Below are 26,494 nucleotides of genomic sequence, written 5' to 3'. Positions count from 1 at the left end.
GTTAACCTGATATCAGTGGTTGGGAAGATGTTAAAGTCGATTGTTAAGGATGATGTCTCAGGGTACCTGGAGGCAGACACATGATAAAATAGGCCAAAGGCTGCTTAGTTTCCATGAAGGAACAACTTGCCTGAAAAAAACATACGTTTGAAATAACAATCAAGATAGAGGAAAATAAAAAAGAATCGGTGGACGTCATATACTTGGAACTTTGACAATACGCAGCACATGAGGCTGACTAAATGCCCATGGTATGACAGGAAATATACTAGCGTGGATGGAAGATTGGTTGATTGTCAGGAGGCAAAGAGTGGGAGTAAATATAGCATTTTCTGACTAGTGACTAGTGGTGTTCTGCAGGGCTCAGTGTTGGGACCGCATCTTTTTAAGTTGTATTTCAATGAATTGGATGATGGAATTGACGGTTTTGTGGCCACGTTTGCTGAAGATAAGAAGATAGCAGTGATGATGCAGGGAGCTCTAGAAGGACTTGGAAAGATTAGAAGAATAGTCAAAGAAGTTTCGGATTGTACACAGAATCAGAAAGAGTATGGTCATGCACTTTGTTAGAAGGAATAAAAACGGAGACTATTTTCCTAAATGGGGAGAAAATTCAAAATGTGAAAATCCAGTACAGTTTGCGTTGAAGGTTAACTTGCAGGTTGAATTGGTGGTGAGGAAGGCAAATGCAACGTTAGCATTCTCTTGAGAGAACCAGTGTATGAAAACCAGGATGTAATGCTGAGATTTAAAAGGCACTGGTGAGGCATTTTTTGGAGTATTGTGAGTAGTTATGGACTCATTATCGAGAGAAATCATATGCTGATATTGGAGAGGGTTCAGAGGAGGCTCACCAGAATGATCCTAGGAATGAAGCGTTTATCATATGAAGTACTTTTGATGACTGTGGGCCTGTACTAGCTGGAGTTTAGAGGAATGAGGAAGATGTCATTGAAACCTATGGAATATTGAAAGATCTGGAAAGAGTGGATGTGCAGACAATGTTCTCCACAGGGAGTCTATGACTGGAGTGCACAGCCTCAGAATAGAGCGATGTTCATTTAGAATTAAAGAGATGAGGAATTTCTTTAGACAGAGGGCGGTGAAACGGTGGCATTCGTTGCATATGCGGCTGTGGAGGCAAGGTTATTTCGTATAATTAAAGCAGAGGTTGATAGTTCTTGATTAAGCAGGCCATGAAAGGTTACGGAGAGAAAGCAGGATAATATGATTGAGAGGGAAATGGATCAGCGAGGAGCAGACTCGATGAGCTCAATGGCTTAATTCTGCTCCTATGTTTTATGGTCTTAATATCTTATAATGTTCTTATAAAATAGTTCAGGTATTTAGCAGGCATCAGAACAGCTAAAATAACAACAGAACAGCTTCCTTGTCATCTGCGATGATGTAATGACCCAAATACGACGGAACGTTATCGATCTGAAACTATAACTGTTTCCCTTCCCACAGCATACAAGACACTCTGCAGATGCTGGAAATCCAGAGCAACACACACACACACACACACACACACACACACACACACACACACACACACACACACACACACACACATACACACAATGCTGGATGAACTCAATAAGGTCAGGCAGCATTTACGGAAGTGAATTACAAGACCCATGTTCAGGACATGGAATGGTCAGGACTAGCCTTGGTGAAGGGTCTTGGCCCGAAAGGTCGACTGTTTATTCATTTCGAAAGATGCTAACCGACACTTCTGAATTAATGGTGAATTTTCGGTGCACTGCACCGTTTCTACAGACCCTGTCCGATCTGCTACTTCTGTTCTCTTTACTGGATGTGCAGCGTCTGCATTAAAAACAATACATTCTTTCGTGGTTGAATTCATTGCCAGTTACCTTACATGAATTTCCACCTTGAATAATTTCCTTTTCTCGGATTTACTTCCATCCAATCCCGATTCTTTCGCCTTGGCCACACTCAGTGGTAAATTTTGTAAAATGGTGAATGGCCTCTTCCCTATGTCGCAATATCGTCAGTTCATGATCTCGGAGGAGACTTTTGGCATTGCTGTACATCCAGCAGTTCTGTAGAATTGGATACGCACTTCATCGGTATCAGGCCGTGGTTTCCTGTACTCAGTGGCCGGCTTTCCAACAAGTTCATGTGTGTCCTTTTAATGTTCTGTTCACTAACTGTAAAGTCCACACAGATATTCTGTCTACTTTCCGGTGACCACAAATATTAGCCCAAAGCCTACGTCTTTATCATGGTGATGCTTACAAAGGTATTGATGCATTTAATTATTTTATTAATGTGTCTGCTGTTGTGATCAGAAGCGCAGAGAGGTAAAGAAGAGAGCAGTGTTGACAGGAGATTCCCTAGTCAAAGGAGCAGAGACAAGGTTCTGTGGGCATGACAGAGACATACGGATGGTACGTTACTTTCCTGGTACCTGGATCAGGTCCATGGCATTCCCAAGTTTTCATACATATTGGCAGGAATGACAAAAGTAGGAAAAGGAATGAGGTCCTCAAGAGAGAAAGGTAGACTGATGAGAAACAGGATTTCCGGGTGGTAACCTCTAGATTGCAGCCTGCGTTACGTGCCAGTGAGGGTAGGAATAGGATGAGTTAGCAGGCGAACGCAGGTGACTGAGGGAATAGTGCAGGGAGAAGGGGGTCATATTTATCGATCATTACGATTCCTTCCAGGGAAAGTACGATCTGTACAATAGGAAGGTGTTAAACCTGAACGAGAGGGGGTCCGATATCCTTGCGGGTAGGTTGGGTAATTATTTTGGGAGGGTTAAAACTAATTTGGCAGTGGGATGGGAAACGGAGTGATTGTGCTGAAGATGACGTAGTTGTTTACAAGCATGGACAATATATGGTGAAGTGAGACTGTTGACAGGGCAAAACAGCCATCGTAGGATGAATTGCAACGTAAAAGTCGGACAAAATTGAAGAGGGTGTATAGAGGACCGAAGGTCTTATGCGTGCACTATACGGCAGATGAACGTGCAGCACGTTACATGTTGGCACATATGATGTTGTAGGAATCTCTGACTCATGGCTGAAAGAAGATTCTAGATGGAAGATTAATGTGGAAAGATACACATTGTATCGAAAGGACAGGCCGGAAGGCAGGGGGGCGGCGTTGCCCTGTGAGTGAAAATATGAAATCAAATCGTAAAGAGGTGACAAAGGGTCGGAAGGTGTCGGGTCATTGTGGATAGACCTAAGGAAGTGCAAGGGTAAAAGAACTCTGATGGGCGTTTTATGCAGACCTCCAAACAGTGGTAAATATGTGGTCTGCAAATTAGAACGAGGGGTATAAAATGCATGCCAAAAGGGCAATGTTATAATGGGTGATTTCAATATGTATGAAGAATGTTATAATTAGATTGGTACTGGATTCCAGGAGGGAGAATTTCTGGAATATTTTCTTATGTCTTTTAGAGCAGCTCGTGGTTAATTCCATTTGGAGATCAACCATTCTGGATTGGGCCTCGTGCAGTGAGCTAGAATTGATTACAGATGTTAAGGTAAAAGACACGTTAGGGGAAGTGCTCATAATATGACCGAATTCAACCTGAAATTTGAGAAGGAGCTGAAGCTACATGTACTCGTATTACGGTGGAGAAAAGAGTATTACAGCAGTATGAGATAAGGTTGTCCAGATTTGACCGAAAAGAACACAGGCAGAGATGACGACAGAACAGCAATGGTGGAATTTCTGGAAGCAAATCTGAGGGCAAAGGATATGTACATCCCAAAGAGAAGCAAGTATTCTAAAGGCAAGTTGACACAACTTTAGGGAGCGGTGACGAAGAAAGGTAGCGTCCATTATTAAAGACCCAGCGCCCGGGGCACATTACTTCACTTTTCTTAATATACAGTATTTCTGTTCCTGCGCATTTTTAAATAATCTATTCAATACAGGTAATTGATTTACTTGTTTATTTGTAATTATGTTGTATTATATTTATTTTCCCCCCTCTCTGCTAGATTATGTATTGCATTGAACTGCTGCTGTTAAGTTAACAAATTTCACGTCACATGCCGGTGATCATAAACCTCATTCTGATTCTGTGGCTAACAAGAGAAGTCAAAGGCAACATAACTGGGAGGGCATATCATAGAGCCAAGGTAGTGAGACGTTAGAGGATTGAGAAGCTTTTAAAAAGCAACAGAAGGCAACCGGATGGTTAATGAGAAGGTAAAGACTGAATACGAAAGTAAACTAGGCAATAATATTAAAGAGGGTAGAAAAACTTTCTTCAGATACATAACATGAAATAGAAGAAATAACAAGCAGGATAAACAAAGGAAAATTGATGTAGCGTCTTTGGATTTTCAGAAGGCCTTTGACAAAGTGCCATACATGAGGCTGCTAAACAAGCTGCGAGCTCATGTTATCACAGGAAAGATTCTAGCATGGTAAAATAGTAGCCTATTAGAAGGAGACAAAGAGTGGGAATAAATGGAGACTCTTCTGGTTGGCTGCCGGTGAGTAGTTGTGTTCCTCAGAGGTGTGTCTTGGGACTGGTTCTTTCTCCGATTTATATCAATGATTTTTATGATGCAATGTGCGAAAGTGTATGGTCATGCACTTTGGTAGAAGAAATGAAAGGGTTGACTATTTTCTAAATTGAGAGAAAACATAAAAACTGATGCGCAAGGAGACTCCAGAGTCCCTTGTGCATGATTCCTTAAAGCTTAACTTGCAGATTCATTCTGTGGTGAGGAAGGCAAACCGGATGTTAACATTCATTTCCGGAGGACTAGAATATAAAATTACGGATGCAATGTTGAGACTTCATAAAGTACTGGTGAGGCCTCATTTCGAGTACTCTGGGCCGTTTTGGGCCCATTGTCTTAGAAAGGATGTGCTGAAATTTGAAAGGGTTTAAAGAGGTTTCACGAACATGATTCCATGATTGAATGGCTTGTCATATGAAGAGCATTTGATAGTTCTGGGCCTACATTCACTAGAATTCAGAAAAATGTGTGTTCACCTATTTGAAGCCTATCGAATGGTGAAATTCCTTGATAATGTGGAAGTGGATAGGATGTTCCCTCTGGTTGGAGAATAGAAGACCAATGGACACAGCCTCAGAATTGAGGTTCGTCCCTTCACATCGGAGATGAGGAGGAATTTCTTTCACCAGAGGGTGTTAAATCCGTGGAATTCTTTGCCCCAGGCATTTGTATAGGCCAAGCCGTTATCTATATTTAAAGCAGAGATTGACAGATTCTTGATAATCCAGGGAATGAATGGATACGGGGAGAAAGCAGAAGATTTGGCCTGAGACGAAAAATTGGATCTGCCATGATGAAGTGGCAGAACCGACTCGATGGGACAAACGACCTTATTCTGATTCTATACCTTATAGTCCTAATAACCTATTTTCAACATATTGGAACAATGTGATTCACCTGTAAGTTCCATGGACTCAATTAGCCAAGCGTTCTACTGTTCGCAAAATGGCATGGGAATGCTAAACTTCACAGAACAGGGGTAGCGTACGGTGCGCTGTACCTATGAGCTGCATACGGTGAATGCCTGCAAGTAAATGAATCTCCGGGTACTATGCGGTGACGTATGCGTACTTTGATAATGTATTTACTTTAAACTTCCATTTATGAAACAATCCCACTTGTTTTTCTTCAGCTTTTATCGTATGTTGATGAATGTCATACTTAATGATGCCTGAATATGATGATAGACTTTTCTTCAGTCATTTTATGCGGCGGGAAGTTTTAAACCGTTAATATTCAACACCCTCGGCCACGCTCTCATTCCGCCTGTCCACTTGAAGAAAATCCTTCTCGCAAGCTCAGCTCTATGAAAACAAAAAACGAACAATGGCTTATAATGATCAGAGTATTGCGGAAGTAAATGCGTGCTTCCTGACCACTCATATTTGGCTTCTGAACTTGAACGTTTTTAATTCAACAGCTCTTGTATATCTTCCCTGCATGGAACAGAGAAACAGTCTAAGTTTTCTCCTCTTTGATCGGGCTCTGCAATTTTGAATCTTGCAGAATGTTAATCCATCCCCACCTCTCTCTCTGTCTCTCTCTGTCTCTCTCTGTTTCTCTGTCTCTCTGTGTCTCTGTATCTCTGTCTCTGTCTCTGTCTGTCTCCGTCTCTGTCTTTGTCTGTCTCTCCCTCTGTCTCTCTTTCTCTCTCTCTCTCTCTGTCTCTCCGTGTCTCTGTCTCTCTCTGTCTCTCTCTGTCTCTGTCTCTGTCTCTGTCTCTGTTTGTCTCTCTCTGTCTCTCTTTCTGTTTCTCTGGGCAGTTACATCCTCTTTCCTCAGTGTGTCAATACTCTGGTTCCATTTTTACCTACCAGTTCCTCGTAGATTTTGGGGAAGGAAACTGAGATTTCTTGCTGACTCACTTCTGTGAATTGAGTACAACGCAGTCCTAAACTGGAATTCAACTCCATAGTGGGAAGCTGTCTTCTTGCAGCTAAAATCACAAGTCAAAGCTCTATTTCCCAATCTCAATCAAATGAATTTTTAAAAAAACACAAAATCAGCACGGCTATTTGATAATCCAGTTTCACGGATATTCATAGAGAGGATAGAACTGCGCTACCTTAATCAGTACCGGAGGCGCATGAAAGTGCAGAAACTAGCTTCGTAAACATTTCCTGCAAGACGGAGTAGACTCCAGGAGCTAGGAACACCATAGCCAATATTTTGCTCAGACCTCTATCTCCCCGACAGATATCATCTATGTCCTTTGAACGCACTTTGGAACTATATAAAATGTACTGTATATACTTATAATCCATTCCCATAAAGCCAGGACCATAAGTTATAGGAGCAGGATTAGGCCAGTTGTTCTGCTCTGCCAGTTCATCATGGCTGATCCATTTCCCTCTCTGCCCTAATCTTCTGTATTCTCTCCGTAACCATGTGCCGCCTTTAACCACCTATCCATGAATCCCGCGAACTGGCTTAGAGGAGTTACTATTGCACCTAACTCAACCATCTTCTCTGGCAGGCATTCGAGAGATCTGGTGTTGTCATTTTCATGCTGCACGCTACAGAGCCAAAGCTTAAGACATTGAAACTGACAGTGGCCATTCATCCCTCGTATTCGTTATACCATTTAATAAATCTAGTCCTCAGCATTCTATCCTGTACAGCCCAATACACCTTGAATTCTGTAATATGCAAAAAAATACCGTTCAGCAATGGAGACACGATAGCTGTTTTGTGTAATAAATGTTAGATATGTATTGCAACCTAAATTGGGGATATCATGGGGATCATTCTGTAATATAACATGTAATCAAGTTGTTCGTCCTAAGAAGACCTTGCAGATTATAAATATCCTTTGATACTGATTACAAAGTAATTCCATATTTAAAACTTATCTCCACATTCTCATCAGCTAATATCGAGATCAATCACTAACGAGCAGAATAAGGGCTAGTTAGAGTAAACAACTAACCTATCAATCCGCTCACCTTAGGATGTGGGAAGAATTCCGTGTACACCGAAGAAAATCCTGTATGCAGGATCCAACAGGGGTACAGACCAATGCACAAACTCCACGCAAACAGAATCTAGGGTCAAGATTCAACGGGGGTCTTTAGCGCAGCGACTTCGTGCTTCTGTAACATACGCTCCGGACAACAAATGCGAGGGCCCAAGATTGACTCTGCATCAAACTGCAGACCAACGTTGTTACGCTCCCCAGAAGGAATACCTCAGATTTCATCCTGATGACATGAACATCGATTTTTCCTTCTGTTATTTTCTCTCTCCCTTTGCTCTTCATCTATTTCCCACTTTGGCCTCTTACCTCGTCTCTTCACCTACCTATTATTACCCTCTACCATTCATCCTTCTTTCCTTCACACGTGGTCCACTTTCCTCTCCTATCAGATTCCTTCACTGACCTTTTGTTTTTCCAAGCCATTTGCAATCACATATCACTGTCTAGCTAGTTCTCCTTCCCTTCCACCCATATTTTTATTCTGACGCCTTCTCCCTTCCATCCCTGTCCCGATGAAGTGTCTGGGAGCGAAACGTCGACTGTGATCAATTTCTATAGATGCAGACTGACCAGCTGAGTTCCTACGGAATTGTGTATGTGTTACCTTGGAGTTCTACTATCTGCCAAATCTCTTGTGTTTATAATGTAAGGAACTTTGTGGTTATACACATGGATAAGAGGAATCAAGTATACTTTTAATGAAGAGGAAGGAAGATGCAAACGTGTGAAGCTCAGCTCAAAGGTTTCTGAGTGTTGTAATGCACGAATCACAAAAAAATGTTAGCGGGAAAATCACACAACTAGTTCCAGTGGCAAGTAGCTTGTTGGACTTTCTTTGCTACATGTTACGAGCAGTAGAGTAGAGCGGTTTCTTTATGGCATACGGAGTATTCGTGAGGCTACACCTGATGTATTGGGCAGAGTTTTGGTTTTCTGCCTGAAAAGGAGGCACTAAAGCACTGGAAAAAACCCACGTGAGATTAACCTTAGCCAATCCCTGAAACAAAGTATGTCATCTCTCAGTAGTGTAAGTACAGTCCGGAACTACATTCCCTAGAGCTCATCGAGATGCTGGGTGACGTTAAACAAACACATGCGATCTTAAGGAGGTGTGACATTAGGTGTTTTCACTGGTAGAGTGAAACAAGAGAAGGACCATGTTTACAAATTAGAGTGTGGTTATAAATATCTGAGATGCAAGACAGATATATTTTGTCCTTCTTCAACTACAGAGAATTCCAGAATGCCACTTTCTAATCACAAAAGAAAGTGGCATTCTGGAATTCTCTGTAGTTGAAGAAGGACAAAATATAATTTGATTTATTTTTTTGTGAGGTTAGCGAAGTATTTCAAATATTTACTAATTAGTGGTTATGGGATCTGGCACAGAGGAAACGTTACTTCACGATATATCTGCCACCATCTTATTGAAGAGCACTGTAGAGGAGGCGCCAACTAGATTACTTGTACCATTTTCTTGTGTTCATATCTGGCAGCATTAAAAGTCATCAGGCGTTGTCTGCCCAAATTACTGCCTGATATGCATCATTCTTTATCCTGAAATTAGTCTGCTTACTGTTAGAAACCTGTCCAATATTCGTGTCATATGAATTTTAAGTTTGAGTAATGTTGCATAAAGCAATCGAATGTCTTTAGCACCAATAGTTATAAAATCATATGTCCACACAACATAGAAACAGGCTCTTATCGCCAGATAAATTTTAAAAGTTGGTGACGTGCCTAACCTCAAGCGCAATTTTAACATCTCAATCCAAATATGCACTACTCCTTGTGTGAAGAAGTTATCCCCGCTGCTCCTTTTAAATTCCGCGTCTCTGTTCTTCAAAATGTGACCTCCTATTTTAGCAAATCTACCTCGAGAAAAGGCCATGCACTGTCAGCCCATCTATCATGTTCGTCTATTCTTGTTTTATGTAACTTCGGGGAACTCTTAAACGCGGAGCCGTGAATGAAAAGGCTTGCCTAATGTCTTCTTTGGCCCTGTCTGCATAAGAAGATGCTGCCAGCGAACTATGAATCTGCAGTCCTCCTTCTCTATATTTCACAGGACTCCTCAGTGTCCAGCCATGCACTAATTTCATACCGCAAAATGGGATAGTGCTTACTTATCTGACTCTTCTCTACTGGTGTCAGACCATAAGATTATATCTGGACATTGCGTGCAGATAAAATTATATGGTCTGACACCGGTAGAGAAGTGGTTATTGGAGAACTCACAGTCCCCTGGGAAGACAACATCGATGAAGCCCACGAGCGCAAGTTAACCAAGTATGCAGAATTAAGATCAGAATGCAGAGACACCGGGTGCAAGGTCTCACGCTATCCATTCGAAGTAGGCTGCCGTGGGTTTATTGCGTTCACTCTCCAGAAGTGGCTGCGTGACCTTGGCTTCACTAGAAGAGAGATCAAGTCAACCAGCAGGGCTGTTGCTGAGGGAGCAGAGAAAGGTCCAGCATGGGTGTGGACCAAATATGTCCAGAGGGGCAGAGAGTCAGACAGCGTATACATATCTTGCAAACCCTTCAGTAGTTGCATAGACACCTGAAGAGCAGACTATCTGTTGGATGGAAGTGACCAACAACTCTGATAGAGGCAGATGCTAAGTTTTTAAGCTCACCAGTGAGAGGTGGTGCTTTAGCACTGCTGGCCAACCACCTCGAGGGAGTCTGGATCATAAGCGGACAGAAACTCCTGAAGACAGGTGGCAGATCAAATGATGATCCCACTGGTGCTAGCACAGGACAGTTAACAGCTTAGTCCACGTGTATTTTGTAACTGATAGCTATTTGCCGATCCTGAGCACACATGTATAAGCCATTAAGATCCTTTTGTAATTTTTCACCATCGTCTACATTATCTGCAAAAGCACTTAACCTCGCAAAATTACCAACGATGCCTTGTATATTCAGATGGAAATCGTTTATAAAAATTATAATCTAAATGAATTACGAATTATAATCTAAATGAATTACGTATGTATTTTACACTTGAAATGATGAAAACACGTGAAAATATAAAGGCAAACTTATTCCCAAGGCGAAGTGGTCCATTTTCAGAAACCACAGAATAAAGCTCAAGCCAAATATTCAGATAAGTAGAATTGTGAATAAATGAATGTATGAAACTTTCTTGAGTTTGAGTGTCTGGGGATGTGGTGGATGTTTTCGATGCATGGGTGAAAGAAAATTAAAGGAGCGAATTTTTCAATAAACGTAACACTTTAATAATCTACATCGATACCAGATTGAACAAGGGGGAAACAAACAAGAAAGAGAGCATACACGTTCTTGCGATATGCATTCATATATTGTCTGTATAAAATAAAAGCAAATTTTAAGGAAGTCTGCACTTAAATTGCCGTCAAAAAATAGCTGCGTCCCAAATTAAAGTAACAAATTTAAATGTCACAATTTAGATGATAAGTTACTTGGACAGTGCTCTCATCACCAAATTCCATAACCAAACCTCGAGTTTCGTAACAACCACGCAGCGCTTGCAGTGCACATGCTTGTGACTCGAAGAACCAGCGCTTAGCAACGACATCCGATTGGCTGCATGTCCTTCAGTTCTGCACCGCCGAAGTTCCAATTCAGAAATTTCTGCAGCCAAGGCAATAAGGATTAATGTTTATAGAAATGACAAATGTGAAATTAAACATTATAAACTAACCTATAAGATGCTCATGATTTATGTGTTAGACCCGTTAAAATAGGAGATGTCATTTAAAACAATGGAAGCAAAACATACATTTCATCTCCACTGACATACGGCCGTGTTTAAATTTTGGGAAGTCTGGAACCTGCACTGGAATCAGAGCACTCAGACACTGACGTGCCAGGACAAGACGACACGCCACCTTACGGATACGAAAGGAGTTTCAATAGCCGTGCCCATTGTGACAGCCATTGTAAGTCATGCTCAGTAGTTCTCTGTCAACTTGCCCAAGTCCAGATTTTCTCCTCTTAATGGCATGCACCATAAACATTTTCATCACCCAATATTTAATTCTGCACTGTCGTTATGAATGGAATAAACGATTAATGTAACGACACCGAATCATGAAGTTTGTGCAAACAAAAAGAATCCCCCAAATTGACAAAATAATAATCACTGATTTATTGAAAGCATTCACAAGCTAGGTGAATTTGACACTTACACTCCAGACCGAATGCACACCGAAACCCGCCTCAACTACATCCATTACAATGTGGGGGCTTGTCAGTTTTACTCGCCGAACGCATTTCTTTGAATCTACTTTCTCCAGGGGCTTACTTAATTATTCTGCCCTCAACAAAAATACACCAAGTAATATGATAAACATTTTAACGGAATAACGCGACAAAAGAGGCCATACTGCGCAGAGTATCCCCAGTTATGTTAAGGGCGTAGACATGTTGTATGGCTTACCCGCACGGCTGCCCCACAAAAACAGAGACTATTTGACAGACGCATATAAAGAAGTTTGCCTCATCAAATTCGCATTCGACCTAACGTCCACTTCACTAAGTGCGACTGTGTCATATTCATGTTGAAGCTGGATATAAAAAAGAAAACACAAACTTAACACAGCTTTTCAAAAATTCAGTCATTCTGTCTCTGCCTTTCGTATTGTTAGCACGATAGGGGATGGGATATCAATATTCACTCAGTGGTCACTTTATTAGGAACAGTAATGAAACCCGGCGTGGTCTTCCCTTCTTCTGCAATATTCGACGTGTGTATTTAGAGATTTTTTTTCTGCACACCATTGTTGTACCGGTTGATTATCCGCGTTACCGTCGCCTTCCTGTCAGATTGAACGAGTTTGGCCATTCTGTTCTGACCGCTCACATTAACAAAACGTTTTCGCCAACAGAACTGCCTTCACTGGCTAATTTTATTCACACCACTTTTTGTAAACCCTAGAAAATGGTGTACATGAAAATCTCAAGAGATCAGCAGTTTCTGAAATACTCAGACAACCCGGTCTGGCACCCACACTCATCCTATGTCAATCATTTAGATTACATTTCGTCCCTAATTGGCTATTTACTCGAAACAACTGAACATCTTGCCTATGTTTGCATGCTTTTGTACAACAAATTGCTCCCAAGGCTTTTCATTAACAATCAGGTGTACCTGTGTACCTAATAAAGTGTCCATTGATTGTATATGGTCAATAGACGGGTAGTGACGGTAAATACATTTCTGGAAATGTCAAGCAGTAAGGAACGAGAGCAGTATCGTGATCAACTTACAGTTTGCTCAGTCGTGCGGTGTTTCTTGACGACCACTGCATCTGGGGGATATTAATGTTCGAATAAACGTTAATAAATTAATCTGCATCTATATGTAATTCATTTATAGGACGTGCAAAGCTTACCCTGCTTATTGGGGAGCTTACAAAATGCTGGAGGATATTTGCAGGCCAAGCTGCATATATGGAAAGTATCGACTTTTCCATCTGAGTCTCTTCATTAGGACAAAGCATCTGCAGAATCTCTTGTGATCCCGGTGAGCCTAGTATTTATTTGTCTTTTTAATCGCTAGTGGTGATAAACAGTCTCTATTTCTGAATAGTCGCCCATATGCCGTCATCTTTCTCTTGAAAATTAGTTTTAGCTGGGGGGGGGGGGGGAAGGATTCGAAGCTACGTGTTGTGAGGCACATAACTCCCTAATCCTAATCTTTGATGGATTATCTGCTGTTCCATCGAGAATGGCTTGATAAAATTTTGGAAAGTTTGCACTGATTTTAGGATCAGAACGAATAGCATTTTCTTCTGTCTAGCTCTGTCAAATTTATTTGCATGGAGAATTTATAGAAAACAACTTATCGTGCAAGAAATCGAGCCAATCTTGATGGTTAAGCCTAAAGTGTAAAGGGAAACAGAACAATTGTTTTGAAAGTTGGTTGTGTGATTGAACATACTCAAACTCATTAGCATATTTTAGATGCGATTACCTATAATGGCAGGCTTGTGAGCATCGCGATATGCAGATGGTGTTAGTAAAGTACAGTAAGAAAAAACGTAGATGTTACCACGGACTATATGAGAATCAGCTGATAACTCAATCAGATGATTTATTTGATCAACTTAAAGGGAAGAGTAGAACCGATTTGGCGGAATTTTCTTAGGTGAATCACAGCAAGTGATTGTATAACTAGGAAGAGAATAACTGCGAGGCTAATTGTGACTTCTAATCCATTTTAACTAAAGTGTTTGAGTAATGATCTTTTTACAGTGGTTTAGGATCAGAAGCGAGCATAACGTCCTGCTGTCTTAGAACAAGAAACACGCCTGCAATAGCTCCGACACAACAATTTGTTCCACACTTTAACATGATCAAATAAGAATAGAAACAAGCAATTGAAAATATTACTAATAAAACTGTCAAAAGCATGTAAGTAAATTAAATGATGGAAATTAACTTGGACGAGTACTCACAGACAGGTGGTGTTGTGCTTTCGTCCAAGGGAAATGACTGTTTCCTGAAACGAATATCGGTAATTTCATTCAGTATTATTTATAGGTGTACGGAATTATTAATGACTGATAACGGTTTTAAGACCACTTTAGAACAATGCAAATATCAGCAACTTCATCGTGCTCTTCTGACTGCATGTGTAACACTTTAGCTTATTTTGTCAACGGTTGGCACCAAAGAATTATGAAAGCAAGGAAGATTGTGGAATCTATGTGCTGACTTTGGGGGAAAACTGGCGTAAGTATCTAATAGAGCTGTATAAGATCAAGGAATGGAATAGCTGATAGAGGTATAAGATCATGAATCCAATGCTCGTTTTTCCAGGAAGAAGAATCTAGAAGCAAGAGGGCATAGATTTAAGATTAGGCGCAAGTGATTTAAAAGGAGCATTAGGCACAACTTTTCCATTCATAAGGAGGTGCGTATTTGGAATGATCTGCCACTACACGATTGAGGCGGGTATACGTACTACCAGCATTTGAAAATTATCCTAATGAATACAATGAAAGAAAGAGATTAGAGAGCCGTATTTCAAAGGCTCTCAGACGGGATTAGCTCGTTGGGCAACTCGGTCGGAATCCATCTGTAATTAGTTTATTATGATCACATTTACTAAGATACTGTGAAAAGTTTATCTTGCAAACTGTTCATACAGATCAAATCGCTATACGATGCATTGAGGTGAACCAGTGTAAAACCCCAACAATGTATGCGGAGAAAAGTGTAACTGCTATAGAGAATTTACACAATATTACTGGTAAGCAACAAAGTACAAAATCATAAGTTAGATTATGAGGTCAAGAATCCATCTTATCATTCGTGCTGAACTAAAAGGGCATGAGGGCATGCTTCCACTCTTCCACTATTAATCACTCGGTGCCTCCGAGGCTAAAGGAGTATTTTTCTTTTCCGTCGGGTACAAGACACACACACACACACACACACACACACACACAAACACACAAGCATATGCATTGATGTATTCATTGTGTTACGTTCACGAACTATTTCGTGTGCATAAGAGCTTTAGCTTTTGATATCTACTTTAATGGCACTTAGATAACATCTTAACAAGTTAGCGTTACTTCACCGTCCCAAGTTTGCGACGTGTTTGCTTTCCTGACTATTGCTCGTGAACAGAATAATTTCTAATGAGGGAACCGAGAAAAACAGTTTGTGCGAGAGGTCATAGCAGCGACTGTGATGGGAGAGCAAGCAGAATTGGCGAGAGAGGCCGGCATCCGGCCGCAATCACCGAGTGAGTTTGCATGGCGCTCCCAGCTCCCGTCGGCCTGATGTAGCCCGCGATTATTGCAGTTTGGGAATATGAAGATGGGAGAGTTGGAGAGAAAAAGCAAGTAGGAGATGTTCCATTGCTCTCCAACAGAAGATGCCTGCAGTCCCCCAATGGCCGCAAAATCCGAATGGACACCGAAAAGTTCTCACATATGTGTGGGGTGTCCAAAAATCGGGCGTTCGCAACTTGATGCAAAAAATATGGATTAATATAGGAATTTGTATCACCCATCACTATAGTGCACGTTGACCTGATTCGGCGTGACTGTTTTTAACACAATTGATGTCGAATTATCTGACATATCATTGTTTGGTGAACAACACCAGGCAGCTTGGAGATCATGTGTAGCATTATGTGAGTTACATTATATGAAGTGTTCTTAAGAGGAATTGAAACCAGACAGTGTGAGATGATTTGGTTTGAGAAGTCAAATACAAGAACAAACTATACTATACGTGCTAGGACGCTGAGGATCTTTGAAGAAGGAAGTTATCTTACGGTTGGAGCCCACAGACCCCAAGAAACATAAGTAGATAGGGTGTTAAAATGCGCATGACCTGTTGGCGTTATCGGTTTGTGCATTGATAATAAAAACATAATAAAACTTCACTTCCTCCCCTTTTGGCGTGATACGTGCAGTTAAGTTTATCGCACAACAGAAAGTGTATGGAGGCCTGGAGAACTGCAAATGTTCGCAGAGATTTGAACTAGTTTGTTGTGCACTAGGTATAAGAGCAGGTTGAACAATCTTGGATTGCCTTCTCCGAAGTGTGGAAGACTTAGATGATACCTCATGTAATTTATCATATTATGAGAGACAAAAATAGGTTACTACACGTATTTTTCCACAGTGTGGAATTGTCAGATACTCCAGGTTTGGGATAAGAAGGGGATGTTCCAAGAAGATATATAAGACTAGTTTATTTTACGTCGAAATTTTAAGTGCCAGGAACACTGACCAGATTTCTGGAAATAGTTACGATTGGGATATTCAGGCAGTACGCGAACGACAGCAAATGGAGAGATGTGCACTATGTATACAGATTAACTCAGGCAGAATGGTCGACGCATATATGGAGGCGGAGTGGCATTTTGCCGTTGTGCACTGCTCCATGCCCTACTTTATATGTGCAAGTGCAAACATCCAGACTTTATCGTCATACCATATCTCGGCCACTATTTGCACTATTATTAGGGAATCAAACATTAGTTCAAACATTTAAAGAAAATTCGATATTTGCAAAAACGATAAATGTCTCACCTTTTTCTCCCTGAGTTGATTGTAGAAAAGTGAAGAAAATATATTAGTAAATTCTGAAGGAAATCGTGTTTTTTTATATCTGTTTGCATAGCACTGAAGAGGTAGTAACGGACTAAAGTGTCCATAAATTTGCCGCCAGCGCCCGGTCCCAGGAACCTCATTGTAAACTCAAGTTGACCCATTAAACCAGGCATCCCTCGGAATAGGCCCACTTCGAAAAGATGTCAAGTGCCTGACCTAAGCGTCAGAAAATCCTGAAGACTTTCAGGAACATTGCTTATTTAAGGTCATAGCGTAATGAAGTCATAGAAAATACAGCACAGAAACATGCTATTCGGCAGATCTAGTTCGTGCTAAACCATTTAAACTGCCTACGCCCATTGGCCTGCACCGGAACCATTGCCCTTCATAACCCTACTTTCCGAGCACCCTTCCAAACTTCTCCTAAACGTTGAAATTAAGCTCATATGCACTACTTGTGCAGGTTCCACATTCTCACTACCCCCTGAGTAAAGAGGTTTCCCGTGATGGTCCCCTTAAATATTTCACTTTTCACCCTTAACCCACGATCATTAATTGCAGTCCCACCCAATTTAGTGTTTGTCACGAGCATAATTAAACTGAACAAATAATGACATCATTGAAAGAAGATAACAAAGTACAAACTGAAAATGCAATTAAATAACTCATAAATAAACTAAATGAAGTCAGCGAAAACAAATCAGAAACATCACTCTGCTAAAGTTACCAGCTAATTATCAAAACTAAGGTGGTTGCTTTAAGGTACTATTGTCACCAATTCGCTTCAGCGAATAGACTCAGTGCTGTGGTCAACGAGCCTTAGAGCACAAAATGCAAAGAGGGAACTTCCTCATTGTTTTTACACAGACGTGCAAAAGCCAGAGGTAATTAAAGACAGACTGAGAATACAAGTCATCGAGTATAATTAAACCCGAGGTTGATAGGTTCTTGATTAGTCAGGGCGTCAAAATTATGGGGAGAAGGCAGGATACTGGGATTGGGAAGGATAAGAAATTCGGCATTATGTGGTAAGAATATTTTCTATGGTGCGAGAGTCTAAGACGAGACAACGTAGCCTCATTTAGAACCGGCATGAGGAGGAATTTCTTTAGCCAGAATGTGATGGATCTGTGGATTTCGTCGCCTCGGGCAGCTGTGGAGGCCTAGTCTTTATCTATATTGAAGGCAGAGGTGGATCGATTCTTGATTGTTCAAGGCATGCGTGGAGAACACAGGAGATTAGGGCTGAGAGGGAAATTGGATCAGCCATGATGAGATGCGGAGCAGACGCAATGACTCAAATGGCTTAATTCTGCTTCGATACCGTATGGTCTTATGATCGAATAAGAGAATGGTAGGACAGACTCGATGAACCAAATGGCCTAAGTTTGCTCCGATGTCTGACAGTTTTATGGTCTGATGATAAAAAAGGAGAAATAACCCAGATGGCTGTAAGTTGTTAGGACTCACAAGGAGTGTTGTGACCAGTCTAGGGCTGCTGCTTATCTAAGAAAGGATGTGCTGACATCGGACAGGTTCAAAGAGGAAGTTCACGATAATGATCTGGGAATGAAAGGCTTATCGTATGAGAATTGACGGCTCCGGGCCTGCACTCGCTGGAACTTAGACGAAATGATGGCAGAATATAGTATTAATGGTAGACTCTTGGCAGTGTGGAGGTTCAGAGGGATCTTGGGGTCCGAGTCCATAGGACACTCAAAGGTGCTACGCAGGTTGACTCTATGGTTAAGAAGGCATAAGGTGCACTGGACTTCATCAATAATGCGAATAAGTTTAAGAGCAGAGAGGTAATGTTGCAGCTATATAGGTCCCTGGTCAGACCCTACTTGGAGTAGTGTGCTTAATTCTGGTCGCCACACTGTAAGAAGGACTTGGAAACCATAGAAAGGGTGTAGTGGAGATTTTCAACGATGTGTAAAAGAGGTTTACAAGATAATGAGAGGCATTGATCGTGTGGATAGTCAGAGGCTTTTCCCCAGGACGATAATGGCTAGCAAGAGACAGCATAGTTTTAAGGTGCTTGGAAGTAGGTACAGAGGGGATGTCAGGGGTAAGTTTTTTATGCAGAGAGTGGTGACTGCGTGGAATGGGCTGCCGGCGGCGGTAGTGGAGGCGGAAACGACAGGGTCTTTTAAGAGATTTCTGGATGGCTACATGGAACTCAGAAAAATAGAGCACTATGGGTAAAGCCTAGGTAGTTATAAGGTAGGGACATCTTCGGCACAGCTTTGTGGGCCGAAGGGCCTGAATTGTGCTGTATTTTTTCTATGTTTTTATGTTTCTATAAGATCTTACTAAAACCTATCGACTGTTGACAGGCTTAGATAGAGTGAATGTTTGGAGAGAAAATTTTCCGTGGTGGGGAAGTCTCGGACCAGAGGGCAAAACTTCGGAATAGAGTGACGCCCATTTAGAAAGGAGAAGAGGAGAAATTTCTTTAACCGGAGGGTGGTGAATATGTGGAAGTCGTTGTCACAGGCTGCTGTGGAATCCAGGTCATAAGGTGTATTTAAATGCGGATGGTGATAGGTTCTTGATTAGTTAAGGCGTGAAAAAGTATGGGGAGAAGAAAAGGGGACGGGGTTGAGAAGGAAATGGATCATCCATGATGAAATGGCGGAAGAGACTCAATTAAATGGCATAATTCTGCTGCTATAACATATGGTCTTATGGTCTTATACTGGTAATTCTTTTACCAGTTGTAAGTCAGTCTAACTGATAACTTGAAAAAAAAACGAAGGTAACTTACCATCAAGTATGTTAGATCTGTGTCTGCTTCATTGTCTTACTTTGTCGAAGATACGAGAAGGTAATTGCGAACAGAAGGACATGTACTTTAGCAAGACCAGAAGCTTAGATGACATAGGACCTAACGTGTGGGAGCTAAATGTTTCACAGATATGCTTGTTTGTCGAAGACAGAAGGTGGTGAACATTTGTCGTTGGATTTTGTTTTCCAGACCGGAGGACTGATATCCCGCAGAAATAGAGTATATACTGCTATTCTTAACTTCTATTAAGGAATTGTATGAAAATACAGGTGGCATGACTGTATTTGCGAATGAAAATTTTGTTTACGTTTAGCAGCCAATCAAGAAGGTTATCAGGGAAAACATTCTTAACCTATCCATTTTCCCCCTGATTTCTCCAAATTTCCCTGAAATCGTCAATTTGTTGAGGACTGAACTTATATCACGTCGCAAATCACGTATTCTTACAGTGTATACCGCAGAGAGTGCAGCTCGTAAAGATGTTTCCTCGCAACAAAATCCATCTAGGATCAATCCTGTGACCGCATGCAGTCTGTGTGGAATTTTCACGTTCTCTCAATGATCTAGTGAATCTCTTCCGTTTGCTTCGCTTTCCTGCAGCATCCCAAAGATATGGGAGTTGGAAGGGGTATTTGCAGTTGGGATTTGCCTTTGGTTTTGTTAGTGACTGGTGGAGGGTGGTGCAGTTGATGACATGTAGGGTGTATCACAATAGATTTAAATATACGGGTAGTTTTGTAGAAATCACGGTTTGTTGGTCGGCGAAGACTCAGTAGGTCAGAGTATATGACTCGATGGCTAATTTCAGTAAATTGACAGTAGATTGTCGATTATTACCTGTTGTCTTTCTCGCCACAATAGTTGACACGAGGCAGATGAGCATCAGTAGACACAGGACCCCTCCCAGAATATAATCCCAAAAATGACCATCTAAAATTCAGACACAATCGGAGATAAACTATGAAATAATTGCAGTGCTTATACAATATCAAATATCATACACCTGACATCTTTTCAAAGGTAAAACTCTACAGAGATTTCTTCCAACCATTCCTGACAACCGGAAAGTTTTGCCCGTTAGCTAGTAATTGAACGTAAACATTCACAATTCCCCACCCCAACCCAGACCTACGCTCCCCTGATGCGAATGGACTCAGATGATCTTGTTCACCCTCCATGATAATCATTAGTTAGTTAAAGCCAAGTTGTAATTTGCTATAGGAGGATAATTCGATTAGTCATTGTTTTCCAGTTATCAGCTAATTGTAACTTGTTACATTACTTTGTTCAGATTTTACAAATCTTTAACAATTACGAACTTCACTTTCCAACCTACTAATTTACTACAGCGCCATTTCTTTCTACCTTCCGTAGTTTGTCAGGCTCTTGTTTTTATGAATGACCCGTATATCTATGCATTTTGGTATTCAAGTACTCTATTAGCTTATGGAAAAAGATGTTGCAAAGCTTCGACACACCGTGAGAAATAAAATATGCTTTACCCCTTTCTTTATAAATAGCGGCTTCCAATTCTGCATTCCCGCAACATGGTGCACTCACCAAATACAGTCCCGTAAAATCTCTTAACATATAAAACCTCCCTCACTCCTTTCAGAAAATTTTCAGTCTGTGCAAATTAACCTCGATAATGTTTTTTTTTTCCCCTGATACATACAGGAAAGTTCAATGGTTGCTGGACATTTTTTTTCACCTCAACTGGATATCTCTAGGATCTTGGCAATTATTAATTGCAATTAGCTGACTGGGAAGTTAATATTGCAGATAATACGAATATTACAAATATGCAAACTTGTTTGAAAATAAATACGAGATTTCAGCCTGTGGTAGTACATAGTCCCGAACGTCCAAGTGGAATGTCGGTGATACATGTGTGAATTTCCATGGAGCGCGACTGAGGAAATGCATCGAGTCACGGATTCCACAGCACATTGCAGGGCAGCGACATTTTTACAGGCCGAAATGGTTCTTGGAAGGTACTTTCATAGATCATCAAAGTTTTCATGACATATTACCACCAACGGGGAAGAAGGCATAAGGTTATTCCATTTGTCATCAATATGACAGATTATAAGGGAAAATGCTTTACTCTGTTTATTCACGAACTCCAGCTCAGCCATGATCATGCCGCGGGTATAATTCTACCCATAATCGAAAGACGCAGCAGTACTAGAAATGGCCATAGAGGAGCTTCGAATTGGTGGTACCAAACAATAAACTTTTGCATAAAGCTTGAATAAAACTTTTCATTTTAACACAAACACGGCTGAAACCACCCAGGGCCAAATCACAAATATATATTAGAAATAAGCAACGTGCACGATTTCCCATTCCTGTCCGTAATTACATGTTTCCCATTAGCTGTAGCATCACATGCCAATCCTACCAGATACTTATTAAATGTACGGGAATGCATTTCATTCTTGAGCCCTCGTTTCTTCGATCCATCTCTATTAAATCGTGATCTTAATCAGTTACGAAATCAACACTTAGCACTTTATATTTCTGAACGCTTTGCGTCAGTATTGTTTACACGTCCGATACTTCTCTTTTCATTTTAAACACCTTCGATCAAGAGCGTTGTGTTTGTTTTTCCACAAGTCAATGTTTACCAGCACCTCATAGCACTTCTCTCTAATTCATGAGCGTCGATCCACAAATTCTAAACCATTATTTGCCAAATTGTCTACTGGCTTACTTTGCCTTCAACTGTGACTTCATCATTTACCATTCTCTCTGCAAAATTACTCCCACATGTGAATCCCTGTTTGCTAATGCTAAGTGTTGGCTTCCAATGGATTTGTTAGATTTTGATTAAATATAGCATTTCTACAAAACAACATCGAGAATTTTCTGGTCTGGTTGCAATCCGAAATGTGCAAATCATTTTCGCTGGTACAGGTGTGCGTTCAGAGTATCCCTAGTTTAAGTTTCCTTCTACATACAGACTCTGGTGCTGTCATTTTGTTTTGTCTTATTTGAAAACTAGCAGTGTTCCAACTCAAAGGTGATGCGGTTTCCATAGAGTGGCAGCGACTAATTATTCGAAACAATATCTATTCTTCTTTATTAAAGCATGCACCCTAAAAACAGTTGGAGTGTCATTTCTTCGAAACTCAAGGCTTCATCCTGTTGCATGTTTTCACACGAGGTCAATTTTGTGATATATTTTGAACCTGATCAAATCACAGTTTTTAATTCATTCTCTATCTAAACGCCATAGTTATATTTTCAACTTGCATACTTATCTCGAAGGACTTGAGGACTCTGAAATTACATTTTCAAATTGAAATTTTGTGCTTACGTTTAAGAAAAGCTAGCACATGCCTTGGCAAACGATGCTGAACTTAGTTTTCAATGATAATATAATTAAGATTCGAGCAGGATAATTCTCGAGTATGCTGTGTTGATATGCAATGCTTTTATCTACTTCTATAGTTCACCGGTTACATGAATGACTTCCCACTTACCTGATGTGGACAAGGCCAGTGGATTACTTAAGTCCGAATATATCGATCGTTCAGCAATTTTCACCTCATATTTACATGTATAATATGTTTCGCTCATTTTTAAGGGAGGTACCATTAAAGTGAATGTAGCGGAATGCCCCCCTTCCGCTTCTGTGTATTCGTGAGTTTGTCCTTCAGAATTAATGTATAAGTGAAAAACGTTGGCAGCGTACATATCTGGAGCTGTACAGTTTAGAGTCACGTTTAGCCCCTCTTCTGTCAGGGGGCCTTGTCTTTCTATCACAATTGTCGGCTTTGGAGGACGTTCTGGTTAAAGTAATGAGAATTGGAGAAAGATAGGTTAAATAGAATTACAATTTGCTAACATGCACAATGAGAAACTAATTATGTGCTTCGATATATTCTGGTTTTGATTCATCCTTAAATTGTTAAAATCCACCCATTTTAGGAAGATTCGAAATTACATGTAAGAAACGTTAGAGCTTTTGAAGTCAATTCTGACAAATCTCGCTCGATCCAAGCTTTTGAGCGTGTCTGTAGTCTGATGTTTTCACACTAGTATTGATACAGTGTAATGGAAGCGGTGGGCATGTAATTAATTAGAGGGAAGGACAATGAATATATACTTAAAAATGATTATAATTAAGAGGAAATACTGGCAGTTTGTATTAATAACCCCTGCAAAGGATGAACTTGGAGAGGGACCCGATCAAGGTTACGATGGTTCAATTACTGGGACCAGAGGTAACAGAGTCACAATCCGTTTTCGTAGGCAGCAGAGTCTGAAGCTTGACGAGTCCTGATTAAGTTGAGAAGAGGGAATTTAAAGTAGATATGAAGTGCAAGCTTAAGACATAGTAGGTGTTGCTAATACACAACAAGCTGCCACCGGATTGGTATGGATGGATAAAACAAGAAATTTAATAGGCATTTGGAAGGGAAGTTGAATATTATAGGTGTGGATAGAGAGTTAGGGGTCTATTGGTGGAAAGTAAGAGTAATGCAGATTGGTAACTCAGACGGCGTGGACGTTGTAGATTCGATAGCCCTTTAATTCCGTGGCACAAGACCAGGCGTCAAATTCCTTGCGATCAGTTTATTGTGCATTACATCCTTTCACGATCCTACTCTGTATGTCTTGTTTACTTTGGAAAGGAACAACTATTATTTCGAAAGAGATAGACGGGGTTGGTAAGTAGCAGGGTTTATTTTCGTTGAGGACATCCGAAGAAAGACAGTCCAAATATAAACCGAGATGTATCGGGCTTCACGATCATGCTAGACGGGGTTGTTGAACACTGTGTGTTTGGAATTTCAAATGTGTTATATGAAAAATGTGGTCGGCGCAGGTAGTCCCTTTACATTGAATAGAAAGCTTGACACATAGTTGGATCATCATTCTATTGAATATCTCGTGTTGGTAAATTAGAGTAATGTAGGTTATTGTAATAGTATCATATACAGGGTAGATTTAACTGGATGTTTTTTGACTGCGAAACCAATAGTCTGTATTATATGAAGCGGTTCAATGTTCATGCGAGTAGAGAAGTAGGATGTCTTTATATTATTGCACATGGAAGTAGTGAAGCACAGCGCATAAAACAGTAGAGCACAGGACCATGAGTAGGCACTTTGGACTACGATGTCCGAACACCATATCGCATTAAATGAAGTCTATTCTACCTGCACATTATTCATTTATGCACGCTCCTTTACGATTATACTTATTCAAAAACAATGACCGTACTCTGCACAATCATTCTCATGCAATTACTGAAACAACTCCCCTTGCCCATGTAGTTCACAACGACACACATCATATTGATTCCACTTATTTTCAATCTCCCTACATGTGAATGATCTCCACCTAGTTTCTACCACACTTCTACAGAATAGGGATAATTTACAGCAGTGGGTTTCGCTACCAAATGACAGGTGAAAAGAATTATAAGCAAACAGCTAAAACCTACATGGTCCATGGAGAACATGCAAATTCCACAGCATCAAAGAGTTGCGATCCGCTAATTGCGCCACTGCCCATGGAAATTAAGTTCATTGCTTAGATACAGCAAAACGACAAGGAAAGATTTCTGCCTACGATGAAGAACAAAATATAGTTACCTTTTACAGTTATGAATAAAGGACGGCTGCGTTCAGACTCAATCACTCGACCTGCGACACTTGCTTTGTACATGCACTGGTAGGATTCTTCTCCCGACTTAATCATAGTTGTTATATTAAACGTTACCGAATTTGATCCTTTCATGATTCTATCTGCTGCCGCTGGAAAAGTGCTATTCACATTGTACACATAGAATGTTCCATTCGCATCCTGATCTGGAACTTTGCAAGCTAACGACAACGTTTCTCCTCCTATGTATATCGAGAAATTCCGTTTGAGATAAATCTCTGCCTTCATCAGAGGCTCTGAAACACACCAACAGATACATTCCCGTTAATATATAGTTGCATGTCATCCATGACCAATTTGAAACTGTGAAACCAGATATATAAAATAATGATGTTCCTCTATCTAAGAGATACCTATCTATCTATTTATTTATCTACAGATATATAACCTCAAAGTAGATGTATTATCGATGTACATCTGCATTATTACAGTATACAACCCTGGGATTTGTTTCCTGGCAGGCAACCAGAAAACAAAGACACAATAGAACCCGTTCAAAGAAAAAAAAACAACAAGACCATCAAAAGAAGACTGCTGAAACGTCTCAACCCAAGCAAGGCTGCAGGACCGGATGGTGTCAGTACCAGGGTGCCAAAGCCTGTGCCCCTCAGCTATGTTGAGTACTTCGCCATGTATTCAACCTGAACCTGAGGCTCGGAGGGTTCCTGTGCTGTGGAAGACGTCCTGCCTCGTTCCTGTGCCGAAGACGCCTCTCCCCAGCGGCCTCAATGACTACAGACCGGTGGCATTGACCTCCCACATAATGAAGACCCTGGAGAGACTTGTTCTGGAGCTGCTCCAGCCTATGGTCAGGCCACACTTAGATCCCGTTCAGTTCGCCTACCAGCCCCGACTAGGATTTGAGGAGGCCATCATCTACCTGCTGAACCGTGTCTACGCCCACCTGGACAAGCCAGCGAGCACTGTGAGGTCATGTTTTTTGACTTCTCCAGTGCGTTCAACACCATCTGCCCTGCTCTGCTGGGGAAGAAGCTGATAGCGACGCAGGTGGATGCTTTCCTCGTGTCATGGATTCTTGATTACCTGACTGGAAGACCACAATACATGTGCTTGCAACACTGTGTGTCCGACAGAGTGATCAGCAGCACTGGGGCTCCACAGGGGACTGTCTTGGCTCCCTTTTTCTTCACCACTTACACCTCGCACTTAAACTACTGCGCAAAGTCTTGTCATCTTCAGAAGTTTTCTGATGACTCTGCCATAGTTGGATGCATCAGCAAGGGAGATGAGGCTCAGTACAGGGCTATGGTAGGAAACTTTGTCACACGGTGTGAGCAGAATTATCTGCAGCTTAATGTGAAAAGGACTAAGGAGCTGGTGGTAGATCTGAGGAGAGCTAAGGTACCGGTGACCCCTGTTTCCATCTAAATACCTGGGGATACAAATTGACAATAAACTGGACTGGTCAAAGAACACTGAGGCTGTCTACAAGA

At 41.0% G+C, this 26,494-nt stretch overlaps 1 protein-coding gene and 1 long non-coding RNA gene across 2 annotated transcripts in view; both read right to left on the bottom strand.

The window, feature by feature from the left end:
- Positions 1 to 10,746: 10,746 nt before the first annotated feature.
- LOC140190218 (uncharacterized) lies at positions 10,747 to 14,730 on the bottom strand. Its single transcript, XR_011883557.1, has 4 exons — positions 13,952 to 14,730; positions 12,762 to 12,802; positions 11,932 to 12,058; positions 10,747 to 11,123 (listed from the first exon to the last, which is right to left on the bottom strand). It is a non-coding gene; the product is annotated as an uncharacterized lncRNA (long non-coding RNA).
- A 447-nt stretch (positions 14,731 to 15,177) lies between these two features.
- Positions 15,178 to 26,494, bottom strand: part of LOC140189910 (uncharacterized) — a 31,669-nt gene continuing 20,352 nt past the window's right edge. The window contains exons 8-11 of the mRNA XM_072246255.1: positions 24,971 to 25,276; positions 22,850 to 23,155; positions 20,199 to 20,291; positions 15,178 to 15,473 (exon numbers count right to left, since the gene is read on the bottom strand). Of these exons, the coding sequence (XP_072102356.1) occupies positions 15,178 to 15,473; positions 20,199 to 20,291; positions 22,850 to 23,155; positions 24,971 to 25,276 (1,001 nt within the window). The remainder of the gene's footprint in view (positions 15,474 to 20,198; positions 20,292 to 22,849; positions 23,156 to 24,970; positions 25,277 to 26,494) is intronic.

The sequence above is a fragment of the Mobula birostris genome, chromosome 29 (genome assembly GCF_030028105.1).
Source record: "Mobula birostris isolate sMobBir1 chromosome 29, sMobBir1.hap1, whole genome shotgun sequence".
Taxonomy (NCBI): domain Eukaryota; kingdom Metazoa; phylum Chordata; class Chondrichthyes; order Myliobatiformes; family Myliobatidae; genus Mobula; species Mobula birostris.
The sequence above is the reverse complement of the archived record's forward strand: the minus strand, read 5'-3'. Positions and strand labels throughout refer to the sequence as shown.